Raw genomic sequence first — 24,635 nt, 5'->3', positions numbered from 1 at the left:
CTAATTTTTGTGTTTCATTTTATACATCATCTCTTTCCTTTTATAAAAATGATGCACAATATTAATAATTTTTGTATTGGAATAAAAGATTGAGTTTGGGAACTTCAGGCCTCCTACCGACAGGTGGAGTGGGAAGTCTTGGTTAGTTTGTTCCGATTGTCAACTCCCCGATGGTAGGGCTGTAATCACCCACCGGCCAAGCAGAACTCTCCCTTCCTACCACAGGCATCCCAATACATGACAAAAGCTATATTCGACCACTCATTTTGGACCAGTTCACTGCTGCTCGCTATGTTGGCTTCTGCATGAACATCTTGGGATTTTGCATGAGAAAATTTCAGAATTAAAAGGAAAAAACGTGATGGAATTTATTACAGATGGATACTTTAAATCCTTTTTGAAAAAAGGTAAAATATCAATGTAGCAAGCAACAGAAATATACAGCCAATTCATAAATGATGTAGTAACCTGAGAAGCAAATACCAACGAGACTGAGAAAACTGTTAGGCCAAAAAAGCCAACAATCTTTCCCAGTAATGCCACTGCTTTTAGATTCAAGTTTCAAAAAACTCCTATTTGGGGCATTAAAACTTACACATCCAAAAAAAAAAAAAAAAATTGATGAAAACTGCAGTTTTGAAAAACCAAGTTAACTCCCAGTAATCTATTTCAAATCAACACACAGCCTATATAGTTGGAAAAAGAAAATATTTTTGGATATATATTTTATTTGACAGTGTTTTAGAATATCATACAGTAAACAAGATTTCTGTAAAAGTTAATTTATCCATAGTGGTGCGTTTCATAAAAATAGTTGCTCACTTACAGTCTTTCTGTGACTATTAATACATGGAATTATATTTATAGAGATACAGCTGTACAGGGTAAATTCACAGCTAACACTACACAGAAATATTATTTGGAATGGGATTTAGATGATGTGCTGTCTTCACAGGTTATGGATTACAGCCGCATAAAGCAATTACTGCACAAGTAGTAGCTGTGAACTGTGCAAATTAGAGTTTATGCCAGTGTAATCTCAATTTTTTTTCCTTTTGTGATACATGGAAAATAAAGGTCGGAGGATACAGTACCAGGACGTGCAGCTACACTACAGAAGCATTGTCCAAAACCAGATTCAATAAATTAATGGCAAACTATACTGGATTTCTAGTCCAGGGGAGAAAGACTAATTGAGATTAAACCAAAAGCATTATAAACTGCTACATGTGTTTGTGCTTTTGTTTATGATGAATGGGTTTCATTTTTGGAAATTGCTTTTTACAAGCTGCAAGATCCTTCACTTGAGGCTTTCAACCTTATTCTCCTCCTGTCAAACAACTAAACTACTCCGATGTCTGATGAAAATTAAACTGCTACTCAGGATGCTGCAGTTACGAGGAGAGGGAATGATCAGCCCAGGGAGGCTATTACCTGTGACCTTTGAGATGAACTTGATCGCCCCTTTTACTTTTTAGACTACAAGTGCAGGGAGGTGAAGCTTATTTGCATTTGAACTCCTCTAAAGAGTTAGAATATGGAAAGGATGAAGCCTCATTCATTCAGGGCATATTAAAAAGAAATTGCCTTCAGAAACATTTTGCCTTTTAATATGTGTAGCTACAGTAAGTACCAATGGATAATTAATTGAAGCTAACATTTTACAAAGAAATGCTAAAACAGGGAAGAAAGGCAAGGCTTAGAATTTTACTAGGAGGCCAATCATAGATCCATGAAGATAAACATCTAGAAGTTGCTAACAAAATAAAAAAACTTGCAAAGAATACTAGACGAAAGAAAACCAATGGAAACAAAAGGAAGAAAAAGGAAAGAAGGATAAGCAGAAAGGAATGCTAAAAAGACTCACGTTCTTTAATGAAAATAAATTGGTTATAATTTTTTAACATTAGAGATTCATTATAGTCTGAGAAATATAAGACAAATACTCTGCCTCTGCTCTGTCAAAGTGCAAATGAAGTCATGGAGACAGGGTTTAAAATAAGACAAAAAAGTGAAATCACATTGCTGACAAAGAAGCTATCCATCTCTGCTAGCCTGGGACGACAGAAAAGCCTCTTCATAAAGGAACTGCAGCGTTGCCAATCTTGATTAAACAAATTGTGGTCCTTCAATTATAACATTCATATTTTAGGGAAAAACCAATTAAGATCTATGAGCTAAACTGCAAAATTCTGACTTATGGCAAACGGTTCCCTAGGATACAATTTTTAAAACCTTTTTTTCTACCACTGAAAATGTACAGAAATGAGATTCGATCACAGAAATGGCAATAACAATGGCATCACACCAAGAAACTCACTAGATTTCTAAGTCATCCTGCAGGAGGCAGGGAACGCTGCTGCTAACACCGAGGATGGATGCCAAGGGTGAGCCATGGAAACATGTCATGGGTGAACGGTTCCGAATGTGTCAAAGAAACCCTTTAACCCCTGTCTAGATATGTCGAGAACAATTTATTTACAACGCTTTAGATCAATTAAAAGATATAATCTTGTCTCAGTTTCAGCTTGCTCCGTGCAGTTTGATTTTTAAGGCGATATTCCAGTTTGTGATTGCTCTTAATTTGTCCAGTTTCTTGATATAAAGTTTGGATGACATCCAAATCCTTCATGCAGTGGGGAGGAATATTTTTTTTCTCAAACTAAAGCTACACTGCACTGTCTCTCTGTGATGTTCTTCACGTTATTTTGGTTCTTCCATAGCTGCCAAAGCCCCCACAATGGAATCGGGGGCTTTAGGATCAGTTTAGGTCTGCGCGTGGACGCGATGCCGCCCAAGCACACCGGACACGTGGGACTTCACGTCGATGCTCCCAGGCCTTAGTGCCTCGTGGATCTATGCGTGTGACAGTGAAAATAAATTAAAACGCCGTGAGACGGAACCTAAGAAGAACGGCCTGCGCCGGGGCGGGCGGGGCCTGGCCGCGCGGCTCATCTGCTGGCGGCCGAGGCGCCGGGTTTGAGGACGCCCGGCAGCTTGTCAGAGCCCGGCACCTTCCAAGGCCCCGGCGCCACGGCAGCCTTGCGCGCGGGGGCGCCCCCCGGGGGTCGCGGGCCCGGCCGGGGACCCGCGCGCGCACTTGCCCTGCCCTCGACCTCCCGCGCACCGCTGCCCGGGCCGGCGAACGTGGGCGCAGCGCCCGGGCCTTCGCGCCGGCAGAGCTCGGAGCCCGCCGCCGCGCGGGGCGCCTCCTTCCCGCCCGCCCGCGCCGCGTCCGCCCCGTCTGCCGCCGCGAGCCCGGGCGCCCTGGCCTCCGAGGCGGGCCTGCCGGCCTCGGGCCGCCCCTGGCCGCCGGGCGCCTCCTCGAGCCTCGGCCGCGCGGCCCTCTGCGGACTCGCCGAGCGCTCCCTCTGCTCCCCGAGGCGCTGCTTCTTCTGGCCGCAGGCTGAAAGCTCCTTTGGTTTCCTAACGTCGTGTTCCCGTTTGATATCCCAAGTTGGGCCTGGGCTTATCTGGTGGGAAGGGTCGGAGGGTGGGGCTGGATGTGATGGAGAGAATGGAGCGAGGCCGTCGTCCAGGGAGACGCCTACTTCCGGCAGACCTGGGGCGGCGGCAGCGGGAGAACTCCAGGGGGCGGGTTCGTCTGTGGACGGGAAGCACAAACGTTAGCAATGGCGCGCGCAGGACTTCCCCGCGCCCTCTCTATGCCGGGGACAGGGGCAGGCAGATGGGGCGACTGCTCTCAGGGGCCGGAGCCACCGCCGCCCCCACCCCCACCCCCACCCCCACCCTCACTGCCGAGAGGGCAGCGGCCGCGCCCCCGGGGATTTGGGGGTTCCCTCCGCCCCGCTTAGCCCCCACGCCCCGAACCCCGTCCGTGGACCGGGGAGGCGAACGCGAAGCGCGGGCCTAATCCTTTCGCATTGGCCCTGCTAACTTCCGGGGGTGTCCTCGGGCCTGATAGTCCTGTGTGGACAGCTCACTTGACAGCCCTTGAATCAATCAGTGGGTCTCCAACTCGAGCAGACCTCGGAATCACCAGGGTGGTGGTGAAAAATACAGATTCCCCGGGAGGACCAGGCCCGGAGATTTTAGCAGCACGGGGTCCAGGAAGTTCTCTATTTTTATCAGGCACCCAGGTGATTCTGAAAAAGGTGGTCTAGCAGGGGTGTCCAATCTTTTGGCTTTCTTGGGCCATATTAGAATTGTCTTGGGCTACACATAAAATACACTAACGATAGCCGATAGGCTAAAAAAAGAAAGTCCAGGCATAAATCTCATCATCTTTTAAGAAAGTTTACGAATTTGTGTTGGGCCACACTCAAAGCTGGCGGCGGGTTGGACAAGCTTGGTCTTGAGCCAAGTTTTGAGAAACACTGATCTGGGTTCTCTCGAAGTTGGAAAGTGACGTTCTCACGTTCTCAACCAGTAGGTGTCACTCAAAGCATATTCCTAGCTGCTGTCAGTTTCAGAATATGGATAAATTCATTTTAAAACGATCATTTTTTTTTTTTTAAATCGTTGTCCTTAATTACATTATTTTTCTTTGCCAAGTCCGGATGGAAATTAATTCTTCTTAGTACTTCTAACATTATGCAGGGCCCCAGGACTAGGATGATTCTTTCTAGGAAGTCTAGTTCCAACAGTTACTTAGGATTTAAGTTATCTACTTCCAAAAAGGATCTAAGACAATTGACAACATCAAAACACATATAAAACAATGATAAAAATGACAGATGACTTTTTTTTTTTAAAGCAACAGCTGGTCAGAAGCCAAGTAGAAGGACAGATGTATTAGGAATCTGAGATGAGTTAGCTACTACTGTGAGCAACAACAGTTCCCTGGAGCTTCTGGCCACTAAGGGGAAATGAAAGCAGGGAATCCAATTACCGTGAATCCTTGATATTTGTAAGAAATACGTCTCATGACCTTGGAAATGCTCAAATTTTGTGATATTCTAGAGTGTAATTTTTCTTCCACAGAATTGGCATATGGTCGTGAGTGGAGAACAAAGAAACCACATGGATAGATTTGAATTCTGGGTGCCAGGTGAGCCTCCCTCACTAGCTAAAAGATTCAGTCCCATACAGCAGCCTCAGTGCATGTGATTCAAGTTCCTGCCTCTGTAACGTGTCAGAGGCTGTCAGGGATACTTGTGCATACTCAGTCATTTAATGTCCAAGGTCTACTTTGTTTGAAACTTGAGGATTCTTATATAGTACCTTTGATTCTGATTTATAAAGCAATAAGGAGAGGAAAAGGGCAGTGGCGTTGGTTTTCCCCGTAATTCTGGCCATCTTTAGAATGGCAGATGAAAAAAGTTTTTCATTCTATGTGAAATTCGAATGGAACATTTTGGGCATAATGTTAACCTTCCTTCTTCCATACGCTGATGTCCATTATCATTTTCACATAGTAAAATCCTAGAGGAGCATCAGAAGCCTTGGAATCTAATCCTGGCTCTGGCATGTATTTACTGGCGACGTGATTTTGGACCAACAACTAAATCTCTCTGAGCCTCAATTTCTTCCTTTGTAAGATGGGGATAAAATATCCAACTTTACAGATGTGAGACATATACTTTCTAAGGGAAAGCACATTTTTCTTCTGCAGCCCACCTGCTGCCCACTTATGGATTGGGCTCCTGCGGAAGCCGCCTCATTAACTAGTACCCTTGCAGGTGAGGTTTTGAATAAGTGCAATAAGACAGTCATTTCCAGGTGCTGTGATTCCCAGGTGTCATTTTGCTACACCTCAGGTATCCTTGGTTACCTTAAGGAATAGTCTGAAATCCTCAAAGGCAAATATATCCAATGAAAATGAGAATGTGTTCTATTTTTGGGTGGGTTACAGTTTAAAATCAGACTGACAAATGATAGGTGGTGGCAACCCACCTATCTAGTGAGATACAGCTTAGAAGAGTTAAAAAGTGGTCTTCAAAAGGCCTAACTAGAGGGTTGCTTGTGCAAGAGTGATCTCTGACTTGGACCATGGTAATGATATTTCACATTTTAATAGCTCTTTTCCCCATCATTACATCACATATGGTAGAGTTAATTAGCTGGCCTCAAATTACTTCTTAGATAAAGGGAGAAGGTTGATATTACTCACACCATCTCCTGAAGGAGGAATTGAAGCAGAGAGAGGTTAAGTAACTTGACCAAGATTACAAAATGGGCCAGTCAGGAGTAAAATTTTGGGTTTCTTTACTCTTTTTACTTAGAAATTGTCCCAAGATGTTACCTTGCAAATAGGATCAAAATATGTGACATGGGCATGAACAGTGGCCACTGCCAACCAACAGGAACCAGATCGTGTCCTTAAGCAGAAGATTTAGCATTTATTTCTGAACATCTTACTACATGTCTGGCACTGAACTGGAGAGTTCCTACCCAGAAAAATGAGAAAATATTAAACCATACAAATAAATGTCCATCCATCATTAGTTGGCCTCAGATTACTTCTGAGATTCAAGGAGACACTCTTTTCTTTCCCTCCTCCACTGATTTTTCATATCGTGAAAGGTGAAATTATTCACAAATTCAAAGATTCCTCTTATAAAAGTTTCTCAGGAGTTTGTTCATAGATCATTAAACACTTAACAGTGGGAGAAACTAAAAGCTAAAATATTCCAAGTCACTACTGATTAAAAATATTAATGAGAAATTAAGATTTACTATATCATAAAGTGATTAAAAGATAGACATCTATAGGAGTGGTTGAACATTTTCATTTTTCTGTCTAGGAGCTCTTCAGTTCAGTATCAGACGTGTGGTGTCTGCCCAGGCACGAGCCTGCAAAGCTCTGTAAAGCACCAGGGGACTTTTCAGCAGGCAGCCCGTATCCCACCTTGCCCTGTCACCTGCCTCAGCAAGGTGACACAGATTGTGGTGGACAGGAAGAGCCCTTCTCTAAGACTGGAAAATCTAGTCTTTACGAAATCTTGATATATAATAACCAGAAGAGTTCAATTTAGTTCTGCTTCCTTCAGACCATGTTTTTCTCCTTCCTGCCTTCCTGCCTGCCTGCCTCCCTCCCTACCTCCCTCCCTCCCTCCCTGCCTGCTTCCCTGCCTCCTTCCTTCCCTGCCTCCCCCATTCCCTCCTTCCCTCCTTCCTTCCTTCCTTGTCTCCCTTTCTCCTTTTTTGAACCTGGGCATTGGCTAAAGTGTGTGATGACGTTCATTTATGAGGTGGTTGCCAAGGAAGATGTGCTACACAGCATCATTCATGTTCTGAGATGCTCTAACTACAATTAGAAAAAACAGAGACCCATCGTAGAAGGATGAAATCAGCCATATCTGGCCTGCTGGGATTTATGCAGCCCCTTTGTCCAATGTCCCCAGGCCCAGTGGCTAAAATTAAGAAGGAAACAGCCTTTCATTCCAAACTGGCTTCCTCAGCCTGCCCTCTCTACCACCATCCTGGTGAAACTGCTCTAGTCAAGGTTGCCAATGACCTTTCTATTGTGAAATCCAGAGGACTCTGTATTCGACTTAACACAGTTGGCCCTCTGCATCCGCGGGTTCTACATCTGCAAATTCAACCAACTGAGGATGGAAAATATTTGGGAAAAAATGCAAAGTAACAATATAACAAAGGTAATACAAATTTAAAACACAGTATAGCAATTGTTTACGTAGCACTTACATTGTGTTAGGTATTATAAGTGACCTAGAGATGGTTTAAAGTATATGGGAGGATGTATGTAGGTTATATGCAAATACTGCACCAGTTCATATAAGGGACTTAAGCATCTGAGCATTTTGATATCTGTGGGAATCTGGGAACCAATCCCCCACAGAAACTGCAGGACGACTATATCTCACCACATTTTCACCCAGCTGACTACTTCCATTAACAAACTGGACTCTTGGCTGTCAGGACACCCCATTCTCCTGCTTTTTATCCTACTTCTGGCAGTTCACCTCAATTTACTTTGCAGGTTCCTCTTATTTTACCTGACCTTTTTAGGGCTTGGTGTACGTAGTTTTCTTTCTCTGCATTCCCTCCTAGATGTTTTCATTATTCATGCAGCTTTTATACAACAATACTCCCAAATATTTCTGTTGAGCTCTACCAGCTGTACACTGGTATGTCCATCTGCCTTCTTGATGTCCACTCACTTGGACAGTTCATCGGCTTCTTCAATCTAACAAGTCCAAATAGAAATCTTTCCCCCCCAAGCCTATCCTGTACTCTCTCCCTTACTTCCCCATCTTGGTGAATGGTACAGTCATCACTTGGAGTCATCCTTGATTCCTTTCTCTCCCTTATTGCACAAATACAACCCACCTGCAAGACTTATTAGTCTTATCTTCAAATATATGTGGACTCTGTCAACTTATCTTCACCTTCACTTTCACCACCCTAATTCAAAATATAGGGATTTCCTGGAAGGATGCAACCACTGTGGGCTGCTGAAGACACAATTAAAAGAGGGCCACAGTGTGGACATCTTTCATAAACCCTTAGGGATGCTGTTGAAGACAGAAATTTCAAAAATGAATTTCAGTGCTATTCAGAAAAGAGAAGTGTAGTCTACTGTGAACCACATACCCTCCCTAGGGCAACTAACCTAATTACCCTACTCAAGGGATTGGCCAACCAAGCTATCATTTCTCACATTGGCTACAGAAACCCACTCTTCTTTCATTCTACTCTTGCCCACCTCCAGTGATTATCTGCATAACATTCACAGCAGTCTCTTTGAGACATAAATTAGATCATGCCATTCCCTTGCTTGAACACTCAGTGGATCCCCACTGCTCTTAGATCAAAATCCAAAATGATTTAACATAGCCTACAAAAGCCTGCATGATCTGGCCCCTGCCAGCCTCGCCAGCTTCATTTCCCCTCATTGCCTATTCTCTACCCACACTGGTCTTCGTTCAGTTCTTCAAATGCTCCAAGCTCACTTTCTATTCCAGGACATCATTGTTGACTTCTCTGCTGAGGGAAAGCTTCCCCACAACTATCTAAAAAGAACATGGCGGGTTCTTTTTTATCCTTCAGGACTCTTAATATCATCCCAGAGAACTCCAATCTACAGTAGATAACTCCACCTTCCTCACCAGCATCTCGATTTTATTTCCTTGTAGTAATTATAATGTGTAATTATACTTTTGCTTGCTTATTTGATAAACATCAGTCTCAAATGCTAGCTGTAAGTTTCATGAGGGCAACGACCACATTGGCCTTGTTTATCACAGTGTACTTAATAACTAGCATAGTGTTTGACACAAAAATAAGTGCTTAATGAATATTTGATGAGTGAATACATATATTCCACAAATAGAAATGGAAGACTTGAAATCAAATGCTGACTTGAGGAAACACTTCAGGGCAAAGGATTTTCATTTAAAGTATAATCTGTCAAAAACAGGTTTGTGTTTGGAACTTTGATCAGTTTTGAGAGGGAGGATGGTGGTGAAATGGTAATGTGTATGTGAAGCAGGAGGGGAAATGACTAAGTTTGGGGAGAGTGAACAAGGAGGAAGCCAGCCACAGAAATACACTAGGAAGAGTTCCCAGCTTTAATTGGAGGCCCCTTAGGATGGAGAGGGATGAAGAGAAGCTCGGATTCCCAGGGCGCAAAGTCAAATTCTGAATTTTTATGGTTGTTCTTTCCCTTGTTATGAGCTCTAATGATGCAGTAATAGCTTTACTTAAAGGAGCTCTGTCCCCGGGAAGTCATTAACCAACATGCCAGAGAATGTTCCAGTGAACCCACAGGTAAGATAGACTCTAAATATCTTATATTTCACTGTGGGAGAAGCAAGCCCCTCTCCTAAGTTAGGATCAAGTTTCTTACCCTTCCTATTGTCAGTTCTAGCCAGTTTGGATCTTTCCTAGAAAACAGATTGATTAATCCATAAGTACATATCAGTATATATACACACAGATCACACACACCCCATTATTTTTGAGTTAAAAGATGTATGGTTTCTCAAATTATCTTGTAGGAGCCAGCAATATTAAAAAATAAAATGTGCTCCTTCACTTCATAAGCCAGAGATAAAAAAAATCTCATCTACAGAAATTGTGTTTCAACAGCTTATTTATGATATATAACCAAAGTGATGGTAAAACCAGAGAGCTGACCCAGTAGGAATAAACTGCTTGTTGCAGTAAATAAGTATCTGTATTCTGGGTTTTCCCATATGGCTCTTATCTCCAGCAAACATTTGTACAGAAGAGGAAAGCATAACCCACATCAAAGGAGAGTTAATTTTATCCCGTGCTGAAGACACAAAGGTTGAGAAAGAAAAATCTTTTAAGGATTGTGCCCAAACTATAATGGTTCATTTGCATCTGTTCCACCATCACCAAGGTGATTGCTTTTTGTAACAAAATATAAACAAGAAAACCCTTAGAAGGGAGCCAGAGATTGTGAGCAGGGGTGGGGTGGGGAGTGGTGGGGCTGGAGGTGGGGGTGGGGCTGGAGGTGGGTGGGGAAAGAGACTTTGTTAACTGTCTCATAACCTCACCAATGGCCTTAGGGCATCCAGCTTCAGGCGGAAGCCATGAATAAGAGTTCTACATTGCTTTCCTACTTTCAGTACAGGGCATGAACCCCCTAATGACTGCTTTTTGGATTAGAGTGGTCAGGAAGATAATAGAAGCATTATTGCTATTGATATTACTCATAATGGCAATAGCTAACCCTGACTGAGGTACTTACTAGATGCCAGGCACTCTTTGAAGGCCTTGAAATGTATTAACTAATGTTAATACATGTAAACAGACACATTTTACAGATGAGGAAACAGAGACACAGAGGTTAAGGAACTTGTTCAAGGCCACACAGCTGGTAGCTAAGGGGCATTGAATGGCTTTTGGAATTGGGTAATGTTCTACAAACTCAGCTGAAGCACTGACACTGCATGTCTTTACTGTTTGCTAGTCTGACTGAGAAATGAGGGCTCATGTCTTCTGGGGCAGTATAACAGAAACTTCCATCTAAACTGATTGTCAGAAGCAGGTCCATCATTATTCCTAATGGAGACTCTGAAACGCCATTTGTGTTTGAACCTTGGACACAGGGGGACAGTCGCTATGATTCGAGCATTGATCTGTGAAAATACTAGAAAATACTACAGATGTAGTGTCTCACACCTGTAATCCCAGCACTTTGGGAGGCCGAGGCAGGTGGGTCACCTGAGGTCAGGAGTTCAAGACCAGCCTGGCTAACATGATAAAACCCCGTCTCTACTAAAAATACAAAAATCAGCCAGGCATGGTGGTGCATGCCTGTAATCCCAGCTACGCGGGAGACTGAGGCACGAGAATCGCTTGAACCTGGCAGGCGGAGCTTACAGTGAGCCGAGATCATGCTACTGCACTCCAGCCTGGGTGACAGAGTGGATTCCATCTCAAAAACAAACAAACAAAAAAAAAGAAATAAGACCTGCAATCAGAGAACAACAGAATTGGATTTCTTAAGGTCAGGGATATTACTATCTACTTAAAAAAATATCTTCACAGTGACATTCCTTGAAGCTGAATTGAATTGAAAATACTTAGATACTGAAGACACTGAGTCACTTTGAGACATAAATACTTACTGCTCAAATGACTAGAATTATTCTGTAAAAATATCCATGAATTTAGTGTCATTTCTTATAAAAACTCTTTCCTATTGCAACCTACAGTTGTCTGGGGTTAGACAATACTGGTGTGGTTGTATTGAAATCTATTTTCTTTTAACTTAGAATATTATAGGAAAATACTAAAATGATTAAGGTAGATCAAAGGACAGCAACGTGAAGTCATTTGGCATTCAAAAGAGAAACCTTTTAAGGATTGTGTTCAAACTATAAAGGTTCATTTGCATCTGTTCAGCCATCACTAAGGTGATTGCTTTTTGTAATAAAATATAAAAGTACCTTAAAAAATTGCAGAACAAATTATTTTACTTTGCATCTGCTCTTTCTGAAGCATTGTTTCCAAATATGGAGCCATCGTAATGGCCTTCAAACATGTATTTGTTTCACTTTTATTACCAGAGATGTAAACTACATGTTATGAACATTAATAACTTCCACAGTGGTGATGGTATTTGATTATCGAAGCTTCACATTTATATTCATTTTAAAAGCATAATCAAAGGTGCAGCAATGAATCTGTGGCAAATTTTAGCTCTCTCTATGGCCAAAAGGGCAAATCTTATGGATAGGTGGGGCTGGTAACAATGGAGCTACTATCTACTGAGTGCCTTCTATGTACTAGGAATTCTGCTGCGTGGATCACATATGTACATTACCTTTCAATCCTCATAACAGTTCAAAGAACTATGGTGCTATTAGGCCAGGTGCAGTGGCTCACACCTGTAATCCCAGCACTTTGGGAGGCCGAGGTGGGCAGATCACTTGAGATCAGGAGTTCAAGACCAGCCTGGTCAAGAGGGCAAAACACCATGCACGCCTGTAATCCCAGCTACTAGGGAGGCTGAGGAAGGAGAATCTCTTGAACCCGGGAGGCGGAGAGTGCAGTGAGCTGAGATTGTGCACTGCACTCCAGCCTGGGTGGCAGAGAGAGACTCCATCTCAAAAACAAAAAACAACAACAAAAAAACTATGTTGCTATTATCCCCATTTCAAAGATCAGGAAACTGAGAGGTACATAAATTAAGCAATTTGCCAGGACCACTCAGCTAGTAAGTGAGAATCAGGATAACTGACTGAGTAACTCTAGAGCGCAAACCCAAAACACTACTCTTATATTAATAAGGTTTTCCAACCTTTTCCACATTGGGACACATATAAAAAAGGATGATATCTAGACAGTGCACTGGAGTAAACACGAGAATGATCAAGATCTGAAGGTACCAAATTCTTTCTGAACACTCCGAGGGCTCAGGGGAGTCAATATCTTGGTATAACTCATGAGAGGTGTGAGCACAGGTTAGGAAACTCAGCTCTATTTTCTAAGATTTTAAAAAATCCCGGACTGGTTTGGGAATGTGGGGATGCCTGAGGATGAATTTGAATGAGTAAAATCTGCATTAGAGAATCTATGAGAAATGTGCTGGTTCATTTATTTCAAGCATGTGTTAAGTGTTTGAATGATGCTTGGAGACCTTCTTACCCTCAAATATTTAAAGACAAGCTTTGATGCAGTGGTTTTCAAACCTGTTTGGAAAGCAACACATCCTCTTTCTCAAATACACTTTTAAATGAAAGCCCAATATGTAAAACAGATAAAAATGGAACTGCTTTGGTTAGTCAAATAGGACCCAAAGCCTGCTGCCACCCACCCTGACTCCCACCCACAGAAGCCCTTTAGGCCATTTCTTGGGATGCTCCAGGCTCTAACAGAACAGTCTGCAAACCACTGCATGTTGAAAACCACTGCATGAAGAAGCAGTGTCTCTCAAAGCTCCCATTAAAGTGCAGAAATCTCTACTCTGGTGGTAGAAAGGCAAGGAAGTCAGAGATTTGCTTAATAGACTGTGTTTTTAAGTATCGGTAGCTGAGAGTTAAGACTCCAAAGAAGGGAGATAATGCACAGGGAAGTTTTGCTGAAGTAAGGGGGTTGGAAACATCTGTCACACAGCAGGGAAGGACAGGCTTTACCTTTCCATAATTTTTTCTAGGGCACTCAGTCACTTGGAGCCTCAGCTGACTGTTCACAGTCCTGCTGAGTCAAGATTTGCCCTACTTGTCTTTACGAAGCAAGTCAGCAACTTGTGGTAGAGAGTGGTGACTGGGAGACCTCACTTCCACCTCTAGTTCTGCCCCTTGGTGTGAACTTGGGAAGTCATGTAACATTTTCAGCCTCAATTTCTCATCTGTAAAATGGAACAATAGCTGCCCTGCTTCCTTCTCAGAGTTGTAAAGAGCAAATGAAATAATCTATGTGGATGTTATATGCACATTAGCCATTAAATTAATAGTTTGAATCCAATTATTTTTATTTTTTGAGATAGAGTCTTGCTGTGTCACCAGGCTGGAGTGCAATGGTGTGATCTCAGCTCATTGCAACCTCTGTTTCCCAGGTTCAAGCGATTCTCCTGCCTCATCCTCCAGAGTAGCTGGGATTACAGGTGCACGCCACCACACCCAGCTAATTTTTGTATTTTTAGTAGAGATGGGGTTTCACCATGTTGGCCAGGATGGTCTTGTTCTTTTGACCTTGTGATCCACCCGCCTTGGCCTCCAAAAGCACTGGGATTACAGGTATGAGCCACCCCGTCTGCCCTGAATCCAATAATCGAATTGACAACTTACCAAGATGATATGCGATGTGCAAATAAGCCCTTAAAAGAGCATCTTTTATGTTCAGCATCAGTAGTAGAAAAATAAAAATTAAAACTACAATGAGATACCACTGCATACCTATATGGCTATAATTAAACAACAATGACACAACTGAAAATAACTGGCAAGAACAGGGAGTAATTAAGACTCTCACACAATGTTGTTTGGAATAAATGGTAGAGTAGCCACTTTAGGAAACAGTTTGGCAGATCTTTAAACATTTAGTTAACATCTGACTCAGGAGTCTTACTCTGAGGTGTCTACCTGAGTGAAATAAAAACTATGTTCGCACAAAAACCTGTATGCAGATTTCTATGGTGACTTTATTCATAATCACCAAAAACTGGGAACCACCCAAATATCCATCAACTGGCGAATGGATAAGCACTCTGTGGTACAATGGGATAGTTCTCAGCTATGAGATGGAACAAGCGACTTACACACTCATCGTGAGTGAATTTCAGCTGCGTTATGCTAAGTGGAAGAAGCCAGATTCAAAACGTGACATACTGTGTGATTCCATCTGTATGACATTCTCAAATAGGCAAAACTAAAGGGAGAGAAAACTGATTAGTGGTTTCCAGGGCTGGGTGTAGGAGGAGGCTTGACTACAATGGGGGATAAGAGAATTTTAGGAGGTTATGAAACTGTTCTATATCTTAATTATGGTAGTGATGATATAACTATGTATTTTTTTGAAACTCATAGAATTTACACTAAAAAGGGTAAATTTTAATGTATGTAAAGCATACTCAATTTTTTAAATGGAAAAACTTAATAGTGCTGATAAGTATTTTTAAACCTGGGTGAAGAAACTTTTTAAGTTGACTACATCTTTTGGAAAGAATATTTCCACCACTACTTTGCTTTATAACTTCAAGCCTATGTGTCCCTCACCATTGTCTCAAGATGAACCTTAGCCCAATGAGACGGATAGTGAATTCTGAGTTCGTAGAGTTAGAAGAATCTGAATTAAAGAGGTTTTACTTTAATCTTTAGAAGGCATCTTTAATCTCAAAGCTTTTCTAGAATCGTGTTCTTCTTCATCACAGAAATACAGCCCTGTCTGAAGTGGCAGAGAGCTGAAATAGGGGATGAGAATAATTAATCAAAAAGTACTTATGTCATGGGAGAAATGATGGAAACTGATAATAGCCACATCTTGCCAAAGATGGAAGAAGTGGAAATGAATTACTCAGAGGATACTCTTGGGCCCCAGCTAAATCCATACCTTCTGGGGTATTCAAGATCTTCCTCCTGACCTCTTCGTCTCCTCTGTAAACCATTTATGTGCAGGGCTCGGGCATAAGATTAATTCACTTCTAGACTAAGGCCTCATAAGTGATGTGCAACTGTATCCCCAAAAGCATGTCCCCAGGGGACAAAGCCAAAGCCCTCCCCCCCCTTTTTTTTTAAACAATTCTGGCTGTTTAAAAAAAATGAATTAGTGAAAATAGAGCTCTTGTACCTGGAGCTGTCCAACTGTGTTATTGTATTTCAGCAAGGGTTTCCTTAGATATTTTTTTCTGTACCCAGCTTTATCTTTCAAAACACTTTCTTCTCATTTATATCTTTCTATGTTAGAACCCAATACCTAGCTGCTTTATGCAACAAACATTATTTATTTATTTAGTCACCTGGGCTGCAGTGCAGTGGCACAATCTCGGCTCACTGCAGTCTCAACCTCCTGGGCTCAAGCAATCCTCCTGCCTCAGCCTCCTGAGTAGCTGGGATTACAGGTGTGCGCCAACACACCTGGGTAACTTTTGTATTTTTTGTAGAGGTGGGGTTTCGCCATGTTGCCCAGGATGGTCTTGAACTCCAGGGCTCAAATGATCTGCCTTCCTTGGTCTCCCAAAGTGCTGGGACTACATGTTTAAGCCATTGTGCCTAGCCAACAAATATTTATTAAGCATCTACTTTTTGTGTTGTACAGGTTTATGCACTGAAAATATGCCCACGAAGAAAGCAATATTCCTGTCTCCATGGACCTTACTATCATACTGGAAGAGACCAAAGATTAATATACAAATAGGTGATAATAGAAAGTGATATGGATTGGTGCAATGAAGAAATATAAGGTAAGTAAAGGAGATAGAAAGTGGTGGGTGTCGTTTTAGATAAGCTCGTCAGGGAACGTGATATTAAGCAGGGATTTGAATGCAGAGGAGGAGAAAGTCACTTGGATACTTGGGCTAAGAACAGACTAGGCAAATGTAACAGACGGTGCAAAGATCCTGCTGAGAGAGGACTTGACATATTTGAGGAATGACAAGAGGACTGGGAGGTAGAAGGAAGTGTGAGATCATATAGGGCTTCAAGAGAGAGTCTGGATTTTATTCCAAATGTGATGGAAGCCACTGGATGGTTTCAAGCAGAGAAATGGTATTTAAAAGGCCAAACACAGTTGCTGTGTGCAAAACAGATTGCAGGTGGAATTAAGAACAGCAGTCTGGAGGCTACTGTGGTAGCTCGAACAAGACGTGATGGTAGCTTGGATATGGGTGGTTATGATGGAGGTAGTGAGAAGGGGTTGGATTCAGGATATCTTTTTGAAGATAGACTAGAGTGGACCTGCTGATGGATTGAATATGGGGTGTGAGGAAAGACAGCAGTCAAGGAGGACCCAGAGTTTTATTTATTCACTAGAAAACACCAGTCTGGGCAACATAGCAAGACCCCATCGCTACAAAAAAGTAAATTAGCCAGGTGTGATGGTGCGTGCCTGTTGTCCTAGCTACTTGGGAGGTTGAGGTGGGAGGATCACATGAGTCCAGGAGATCAAGGGTGCAGTGAGCCACTGCAAGAGCTTGTCTCAAAAAAAAAGAAAAAAGAAACTACTAGTTTTTATACAGGCTTGTGCAAGGCACTGGAGAAGTAAAGAATAACAAGACACAGTGCCTTCAGGGAACTCATGGTACTATTTCAAATTTCTAGACTTCTAGAGGGAAGTACAGGGTGCTGTGGAGTGAGCGGGAAGAGAACAGATCGTTCTGTATATGGGCCTTAGGAAAAGTGTGAGTTTGAGTTTGAAGGGAGAATAAGAGTCCACTAGATGCAGAGAGTAGGGAAGAGTATCCCAGAAAGTGGGATGAACAAGGGCTGAGCTCAGTGGACTGCTGTGGGAAGGGGGGGGGGGTGCATTGGGTGGTGGTGGAAGAGGTAGAGGCTCAGAAAGCAAGTTGGGGGGAACCCTATGTGCCAACCAAGGAGTGGGACCCTCACCCTGTAGGCAATGGGCTGCCAGTGAGATTTTTTAAGCAGGAGAGTGATGCTCAATCCCTCTGTCTTACCTAAACAGATGAGTCAACCCAGAATACCAACATATAAACTACACATGAATTACAACTTATTGTGGTGTTTTCGATTCTCTTATTGGCAAATTTCTGCATTATTTGTATTGATGAGTAGAAGCACGCTCACTCTTAGGGTGGAGAAATTCTACTAATCTTGTGGCTAATTAATATCGAACATCTATTTTGTGCCAGGTGCTGTGTTTTAAGTATAATTTGTTATGACAAAGTGATGTGCCTTTAAGGAGCTTATTATAGGAGGTAAACATAGAACAACTGATTTCAAATGTGATGAAAAGAAAGTTGGGGGAAAAAAAGACGAAAGGTGCTACAGAAGCATTTAATGAAGGAGGTACTCTCATTTAGGGGTTCAGGGAGGCCTCCCTGAGGAAACAGTCATTAGGTGAAGACTAGCTGATCATAATTTTATTATAAGCAGCAGAATCATTCCCTATTTCTTTCATAATCAGCCATTCTTTCAAGTGGTCCCTTCTCTTCTACTTTGAAGCACATCCAGCTCTTGCTTACCTTGAAAAGAGGAAAAAACCAAATATCTCACTTTATTTTATTTTATTTTATTGAATTTTTTAGATGGAGTCTTGCTCTGTCACCCAGGCTGGAGTGCAGTAGCATGATCTTGGCTCACTGCAACCTCTGTCTCCTGGGTTCAAGCAATTCTCCTGCCTCAGCCTCCCTAGTAGCTGGTACTACAGGTGTGTGCCACCACGCCTGGCTAATTTTTGTATTTTTAGTAGAGACAGGGTTTCACCATGTTGGCCAGGCTGGTCTTGAACTGTTGACCTCAAGTGATCCGCCTGCCTTGGCCTCCCAAAATGCTGGGATTACAGGCATGAGCCACTGCACTCAGCTGAAATATCTCACTTTTATACACCCAGACTAAGCTTTTCATTATTTTCTAGAATCAGCCACATAATTCTGACTTTCCTACAGTCTTACATCCACTCATTCATTCACCTGACCCCACCCCTGATATCTATCGTGGGTTCTTTTCAATTTCCTAGGTGTCTTGGCTGGTTTGAGAAATAAAGGGAAAGAGCACAAGAGAGAGAAATTTAAAGCTGGGTGTCCAGGGGAGACATCACATGTCGGCAGGTTCCGTGATGCTCCCCGAGCCATAAAAACAGCAAGCTTTTATTAGCAATTTTCAAAAGGGGAGGGAGTGCACGAATAGGGTGTGGGTCACAGAGATCACATACTTCTCAAGGTAATAAAATATCACAAAGCAAGTGGAGGCAGGGCGAGATCACAGGACTGAGATCACAGGACCACTGGATGGGGCGAAATTAAAATTGCTAATGAAGTTTTGGGCATGCATTGTCATTGATAACATCTTATCAGGAAACAGGGTTTGAAAGCAGACAACCTGTCTGACCAAAATTTATTAGGTGGGAATTTCCTTGTCCTAATAAGCCTGGGAGCGCTACAGGAGACCGGGGCTTATTTCATCCCTACGGCTTCAACTGTAAAAGGCGGCCACCCCCACAGGGGCCGTTCATAGGCCTGCCCTCAGGGGCGCATTCTCTTTCTCAGGGATGTTCCTTGCTGAGAAAAAGAATTCAACAATATTTCTCCTATTTGCCTTTGAAAGAAGAGAAATATGGCTCTGTTCTGTCCGGCTCACTGGCAGTCAGTTTAGGGTTACCTCCCTTGTTCCCTGAACATCACTGTTATCTGGTTCTTTTATTCAAGGTGCCCAGATTTCATATTGTTCAAACACACATGCTCTACAAACAATTTGTGCAGTTAACGCAATCATCACAGGGTCCTGAGGCGACATACATCCTCCTCAGCTTACAAAGAAGATGACGGGATTAAGAGATTAAGGTAAAGACAGGCATAGGAAATCACAAGGGTATTGATTGGGGAAGTGATAAGTGTCCATGAAATCTTCACAGTTTATGTTCAGAGACTGCCGTAAAGACAGGTGTAAGAAATTATAAAAGTATTAATTTGGGGAACTAATAAATGTCCATGAAATCTTCACAATTTATGTTCTTCTGCCGTGGCTTCAGCCAGTCCCTCCGTTCAGGGTCCCTGACTTCCCACAACACACCTGTTTAAGTTCTGTGCCTCCTGCATGGTATTTGGGGGGACTCCACATGGATTCCATGGTTGAAACACAGGATGTGAGGTGCGGTGTGCTGCAGAGGAAGCCATGATGCGCTTCTGCATTTGCAGGACATACACAGGACTATGGCGTCCACTGTGCAGGTGCTGGAGAAGCACTGGAGGGTTTGAAGTCTGAGCATCAGAGGTGTGTGTTAGATCCCTGGCATGGGTACTGATGCAGCCATGAGATGAGATGAGGAGCCATTGGTCGCAGGCAGGGCTGCTGTGCAGGTGAGAGATGGGACGGGGCAGGACAAAGCAGAGCAGGAGGGATCAGCTCTGGAAGGTAGTGGAGGAGAGAAATAGCAGGACTGAGGAGATGTGTGGGGGTAGGAGTGAGTGAACAGGGGTCCCAAGTGACCCTTAGGGCTCCAGCTTGTGTGACGGTGGATGGTGATGCCATAGCTGAGATTGGGAACAGATTGAACAAGCAGGTTTGGACCTGCCCAGTGTGGCGATTCTGAAATCTCCTTTAACCTCTTCCTTTCCCTTGATCTCTCTATAAATCAGTCATTAAGTTCCCTCAGTATTTTTTTCAGAACATCCCTTGGGTTCATTCCCACTCTTCCGAGGTTGACCTCAGCCCTTAATGCCTTAAAGTGATGTTACAGCATCATCCTGACAGGCCATCTGGCCACTGGCTTCCACTCGTCAGTCCAGCCTGTATTCTGCTTCCTAAAATACACCCTCTTGTTTGACATCTAATTGTGGTCTGAATGGTTTTTTTTTTTTTTACTTTATTGTAGTAAACCCTTAGCCTATCCCTTGCTTCTTCATGTGTTTACTCTCCTTTTTATGTCTTTCTTTCATAATTAAATGATTTAGTCCTTGAAGACAGAAACTGTATTCTAAAGCTTCTTTGTTAGTATTGCTTTCCAAAAAGTTTTGCCCAACAGTAAATTTGTGTTAAATTTAATTTTACTTTAAAAACAATAAGAATACAATGTGGTGAATATTATTTTAAAGCCTCACATTTCAAAGCATTTTTCATCAGGTATTGGCCAACGCATGTTTGTGTGTGTGTGTGTGTGTGTGTGTGTGTATTTTTTAAGGCATATTATCCAAATGTTTGCCAGTAACAACCTGAGGTGGATTACCTACTGAATGAATTCCATTTCAGTAGCTGACTTTGTGATGTCAGTATCGACGAACGCCAGGATAGGAAAGAACTGAAATCTACAGTGAGGCAGTGTAGATATAGATCTTAGCTTCACTTCTGACCAGCTGTGTGGCTTTGTGCAAATTACTTAACTTCTCCAATCATGAGTGATATAATATCCCAAAGAGCTGTTAAAAAATTAAAATTATGCAAATTTTCATAAAAATTAAATGAGCGTCTAACATGGTTTTTGGCATATAGTAAGCACTTATAAATACTAATAATAATGGTAAAAAAACAGCCAACATTTACTGGGCACGTGCTGTTCATACTCAATGCTGTGCATGCATTCTGCTGTTTAAGTTTCATAACAAACCTAAGAAGTAGATACTGCTGCTGTTTTCATTACACAGATGAAGAAACAGAGGTTCAATGAAGTTAAGTGACTCATCCAGAGATTATCCCCTTTTACCCTCTTTAGGTAACTTTTAATTTTTTTTTGAGACAGGGTCTTGCTCCATTGCCCAGGCTGGAGTACAGTGGTGATCATAGCTCACTGCAGCCTCGACCTCCTGGGCTCAGGCAGTCCTCCCACCTTAGCCTCCTGAATAGCTGGGACCACAGGTGTCTGCCATGCCCAGCTAATTTTTGTATTTTTTGTAGATAAGGGGTTTCTCCATGTTGCTCAGGCTGGTCTGGAACTCCTGATCTTAAGCAGTCTACCCACTTTGGCTTCCCAAAGTGCTGAGATTGTAGGTGTGAGCCACCACGCTTGGCCCCTTTAGGTAACTTTTATCTAAAGCTCCTGTAAGGAGTGAAAAGGAGAGGTGTAGGTCTATCGCTTCTTTCCCATGTAGCCTGCAGAAGATGCTATGATAGCCCTAGAGAAGGATGAACAGAGAACCTGGTAGGTCTGCCACCTGGATAACCCCCCTGTGCAAGAACCAGTGCCCCCAAGGCATCCAGGTAAAAGGAGCTCTCCTAAAGGTAAGCAGGGGCTGATTAACATGAGCCTTGGGCAGATAGTGGCCCTGGGTGTGCCTAGCCCAGTTGGGGTCACAGGCCTCTCTTTGAATGTAGGGTGGGGGTGGAGTGGCGGGGGGCCTATGATGTCCTTAGCTCCAGCTGCAAACTCCTGGTTGCTGCAGGCTTCTTTCTCCATAAGGCAGCTGAAGATGCAGAAAACCTTGTCTTCCTACTCGTGGTGTTGTGAAAGACCCCTGCATCTTTCCTGCTGCTATAATAAAGGACAAAAGATGAGACTATTTGGAACCATCTGAGCCCTCATCGATGTTGATAAAACCTGCCTATGAATTTTTATTTCTGCAAACAGTCCCAGGATGCCTTCCTAGAAACAAACTGATTGGTATCAATTTCTGTAGCATTTAGGGTTCATATATAATGGCTGATTTCAAGCAGGCTTAATTTCATTTTAGCGCAAGATAAGGTTTTTCACTGGAGTCACTTTGTCAGAAGTAAAATTGAGCTGGAAAGAAATACAAGAAGCAATTTGACTATCCTTACAGATGGTGGTTTATCAAGCCTTGAATTTTTATAGATGTGTGACGCAAACATGGAAAAACCGTCCTGTGTCAGCAACCCCTGCAGAGTGTCAGTGCAGCACCCCAGGGACGGGGAGCCAAAGGATGGCTGGAAAAAAGATCTCAGAGCTGAGGGGAGAGGATTTATGTTGGTGGAGCTGCTGTAGAATGCTCCCCGTTTCTTTCTGTTCAGTACCTTTGCTGAAGCAGTAGGAACTAGTTCCCGGGCTGTGTGCATGTCTGGAGTCTAAAAACTCAGTGCTTTGTCTCTTCACAGGAGTAGATGTGGCAGGATTAGATCTTTGGCCATCAGCGTCACCTCCTCAGAGAGGCCTCTCTTCCCACCTTGTCCAAAGGGGTTATTTCCTATTTTAGTTCCTTCTTTGTTTCTTTTACAACATTTACTATAATTTGTGTTTGCTCTTTTTTTTGTAAGTTTGTCTCCCTTTACTAGAATATAGATTCTGGTAGAAAGGGACTGGGATCTGTCTTGTTCACTGTTGCGATTTCAGCCTGCTAACACAGTGCTGGGCACATGTTAAGTGTTGAGTACATATTAATTGAATGAAGAATGAAATCAGAGACTACTCATTAAAATACTCATAAAAATTAAGCTGCCTTAATTTTTTAGATGAATGTGGCGTATGTATATATTTCACATATGTGTAACTAGATCAGGACCTGCACCTGTAATGTATTCATATGAAACACCAACTTGATGTTAAACTCTAATTTTATTGTAGTACTGTATTGTTAAATGCAAAAAATTTAAGGATATCACGTACTTTGTAAAATTTGCAGGAAAAAATTTGTATGAGTGTCTATATCCTTGCTACTCAAAGTGTCCTCCGTGGACCGCATCACCTGAGAACTTGCTAGAAATGCAGACTCCCCACCTAGACCCACTGAATCTGAATCTGCATTTTAACAAGCTCTCCAGGGATTCACATGCCCATTGAAGTTCCAGACAGCTCTAAAGTTACCATTTAGCCTGTGAGTTCACTTTGTAAACTGTAGGGGGTAGGTGAACTGAAGTTGAGGAAAGAAAGAAGAGCTTCAGCCAGGACACTGAAGTGAATGATAGTTGCAGGAAGAATGAGAAATCCTGTGCTTCACAGGCCAGTTTTTGTTTTCAGACCCTCACAGTGCCTGTTAGTTCAGTTAAGTTCGTGGGCGTTTTCACTGAGCCTAACTCACGTCACGTTACCGGCATAGCCAGGACAGGACAACAACACCTCTTGACTGCCATAGCTATGATTCCAGAGAGGGTGTCTGAATAATATGGTAATAGTGTTTTTAAGTTTTCACAAGTGATTCTAATGGGTGTCTAATATTCACTTACAGGATTTTTTTTTTAAGTTAGTAAGTTAGTTGCTGTTGTTATAAAGAACATCTTAGAACCTGTTTATCCAGGTAACACATTCCTGAGATTTGCAGCTGGTTCAGACACTGCAGCCAAGTACCTGACCCTTCCTCTCTTTGACTGGCAATAAGCTGAGGGAAGAATTGAAATTATACAGGCTCTTCTTTGAAAAACTGAGTTAAAAAAAATCTCAGTTCTCTAAATTGTAGATGTGATCTCTCACAGCTGAATTAATCAATTAAGCATTTACTCGGTGTCTAAAGGTGCCAGCGTGGGGCTGGTTCTGGGGACCAAAGACTAGGGATACCAGATTCCTGCCTTCAAGAGGGATTGTGTGACTTTGGTTTATCCATGACAAATCTCTTCCCTGCCTGGTGGAAAACCTGGAATTCTCTGTCTTTAATCAATTTATTTTGTGCTCTAGGTCAATAGGAGGACCCATCACAATGAAAAAGTCTTGTTCTTTATCATTTGGAAAATTAGACCTTCTTTCCAAGATGTCCTTAGTCACTGACCCTCATCAGTGTGGATGATCTTTCCTTTACTCTGAGCAGGTTGTTTTTATTCTGTGGGCCTCCAGAGCAGAAAGAAAAACCATTTTAGAGGCGGTTCTGTTGAATGTGCCTGGCACATTGGTGCTAAACAGGCAATAAATCATAATAAATGGAAATAGTCGCCCATGGCATGATCTGATTGAGTCGTTTAAACAATCATTTTGTGTTGACAAAGGGTAGAGTGATTATGCCAGAGGAACTCAAAGGTGCTCGAAACAAATGAACTGCAGAAATTGCTTGAAAAATGTGGGGAGTTATTCCAGGGCAGTAGACTTGCTTCATTCTGGCTCAGTCGTGAAGTCTACAGACCCAGGCGGATGTCTGCAGTTTTGCGGGATGAACCTCCTAGCAACCTGCTAATACCATTCATTCTGCAGCTTGGGGGTTAATCCTCACATTAATGTCACTTAGAGTCACTTAGAGGGCAGCTCCT

At 42.6% G+C, this 24,635-nt stretch overlaps 1 protein-coding gene across 7 annotated transcripts in view; it reads right to left on the bottom strand.

Moving 5' to 3' along the window:
- Nucleotides 1–708: 708 nt before the first annotated feature.
- Nucleotides 709–24,635, bottom strand: part of MAGI2 (membrane associated guanylate kinase, WW and PDZ domain containing 2) — a 1,465,424-nt gene continuing 1,441,497 nt past the window's right edge. For 5 of the 7 annotated variants that reach the window (XM_073009192.1, XM_073009190.1, XM_073009193.1 and 2 more), the window contains one exon: nucleotides 709–3,604. In XM_073009192.1, the coding sequence (XP_072865293.1) occupies nucleotides 2,952–3,604 (653 nt within the window). In that variant the 3' untranslated portion in view covers nucleotides 709–2,951. The remainder of the gene's footprint in view (nucleotides 3,605–24,635) is intronic. The other 2 variants (XM_073009195.1, XM_073009196.1) reach the window with 1 other exon arrangement.

Source organism: Chlorocebus sabaeus, chromosome 21, assembly GCF_047675955.1.
Source record: "Chlorocebus sabaeus isolate Y175 chromosome 21, mChlSab1.0.hap1, whole genome shotgun sequence".
NCBI lineage: Eukaryota > Metazoa > Chordata > Mammalia > Primates > Cercopithecidae > Chlorocebus > Chlorocebus sabaeus.
The sequence above is the reverse complement of the archived record's forward strand: the minus strand, read 5'-3'. Positions and strand labels throughout refer to the sequence as shown.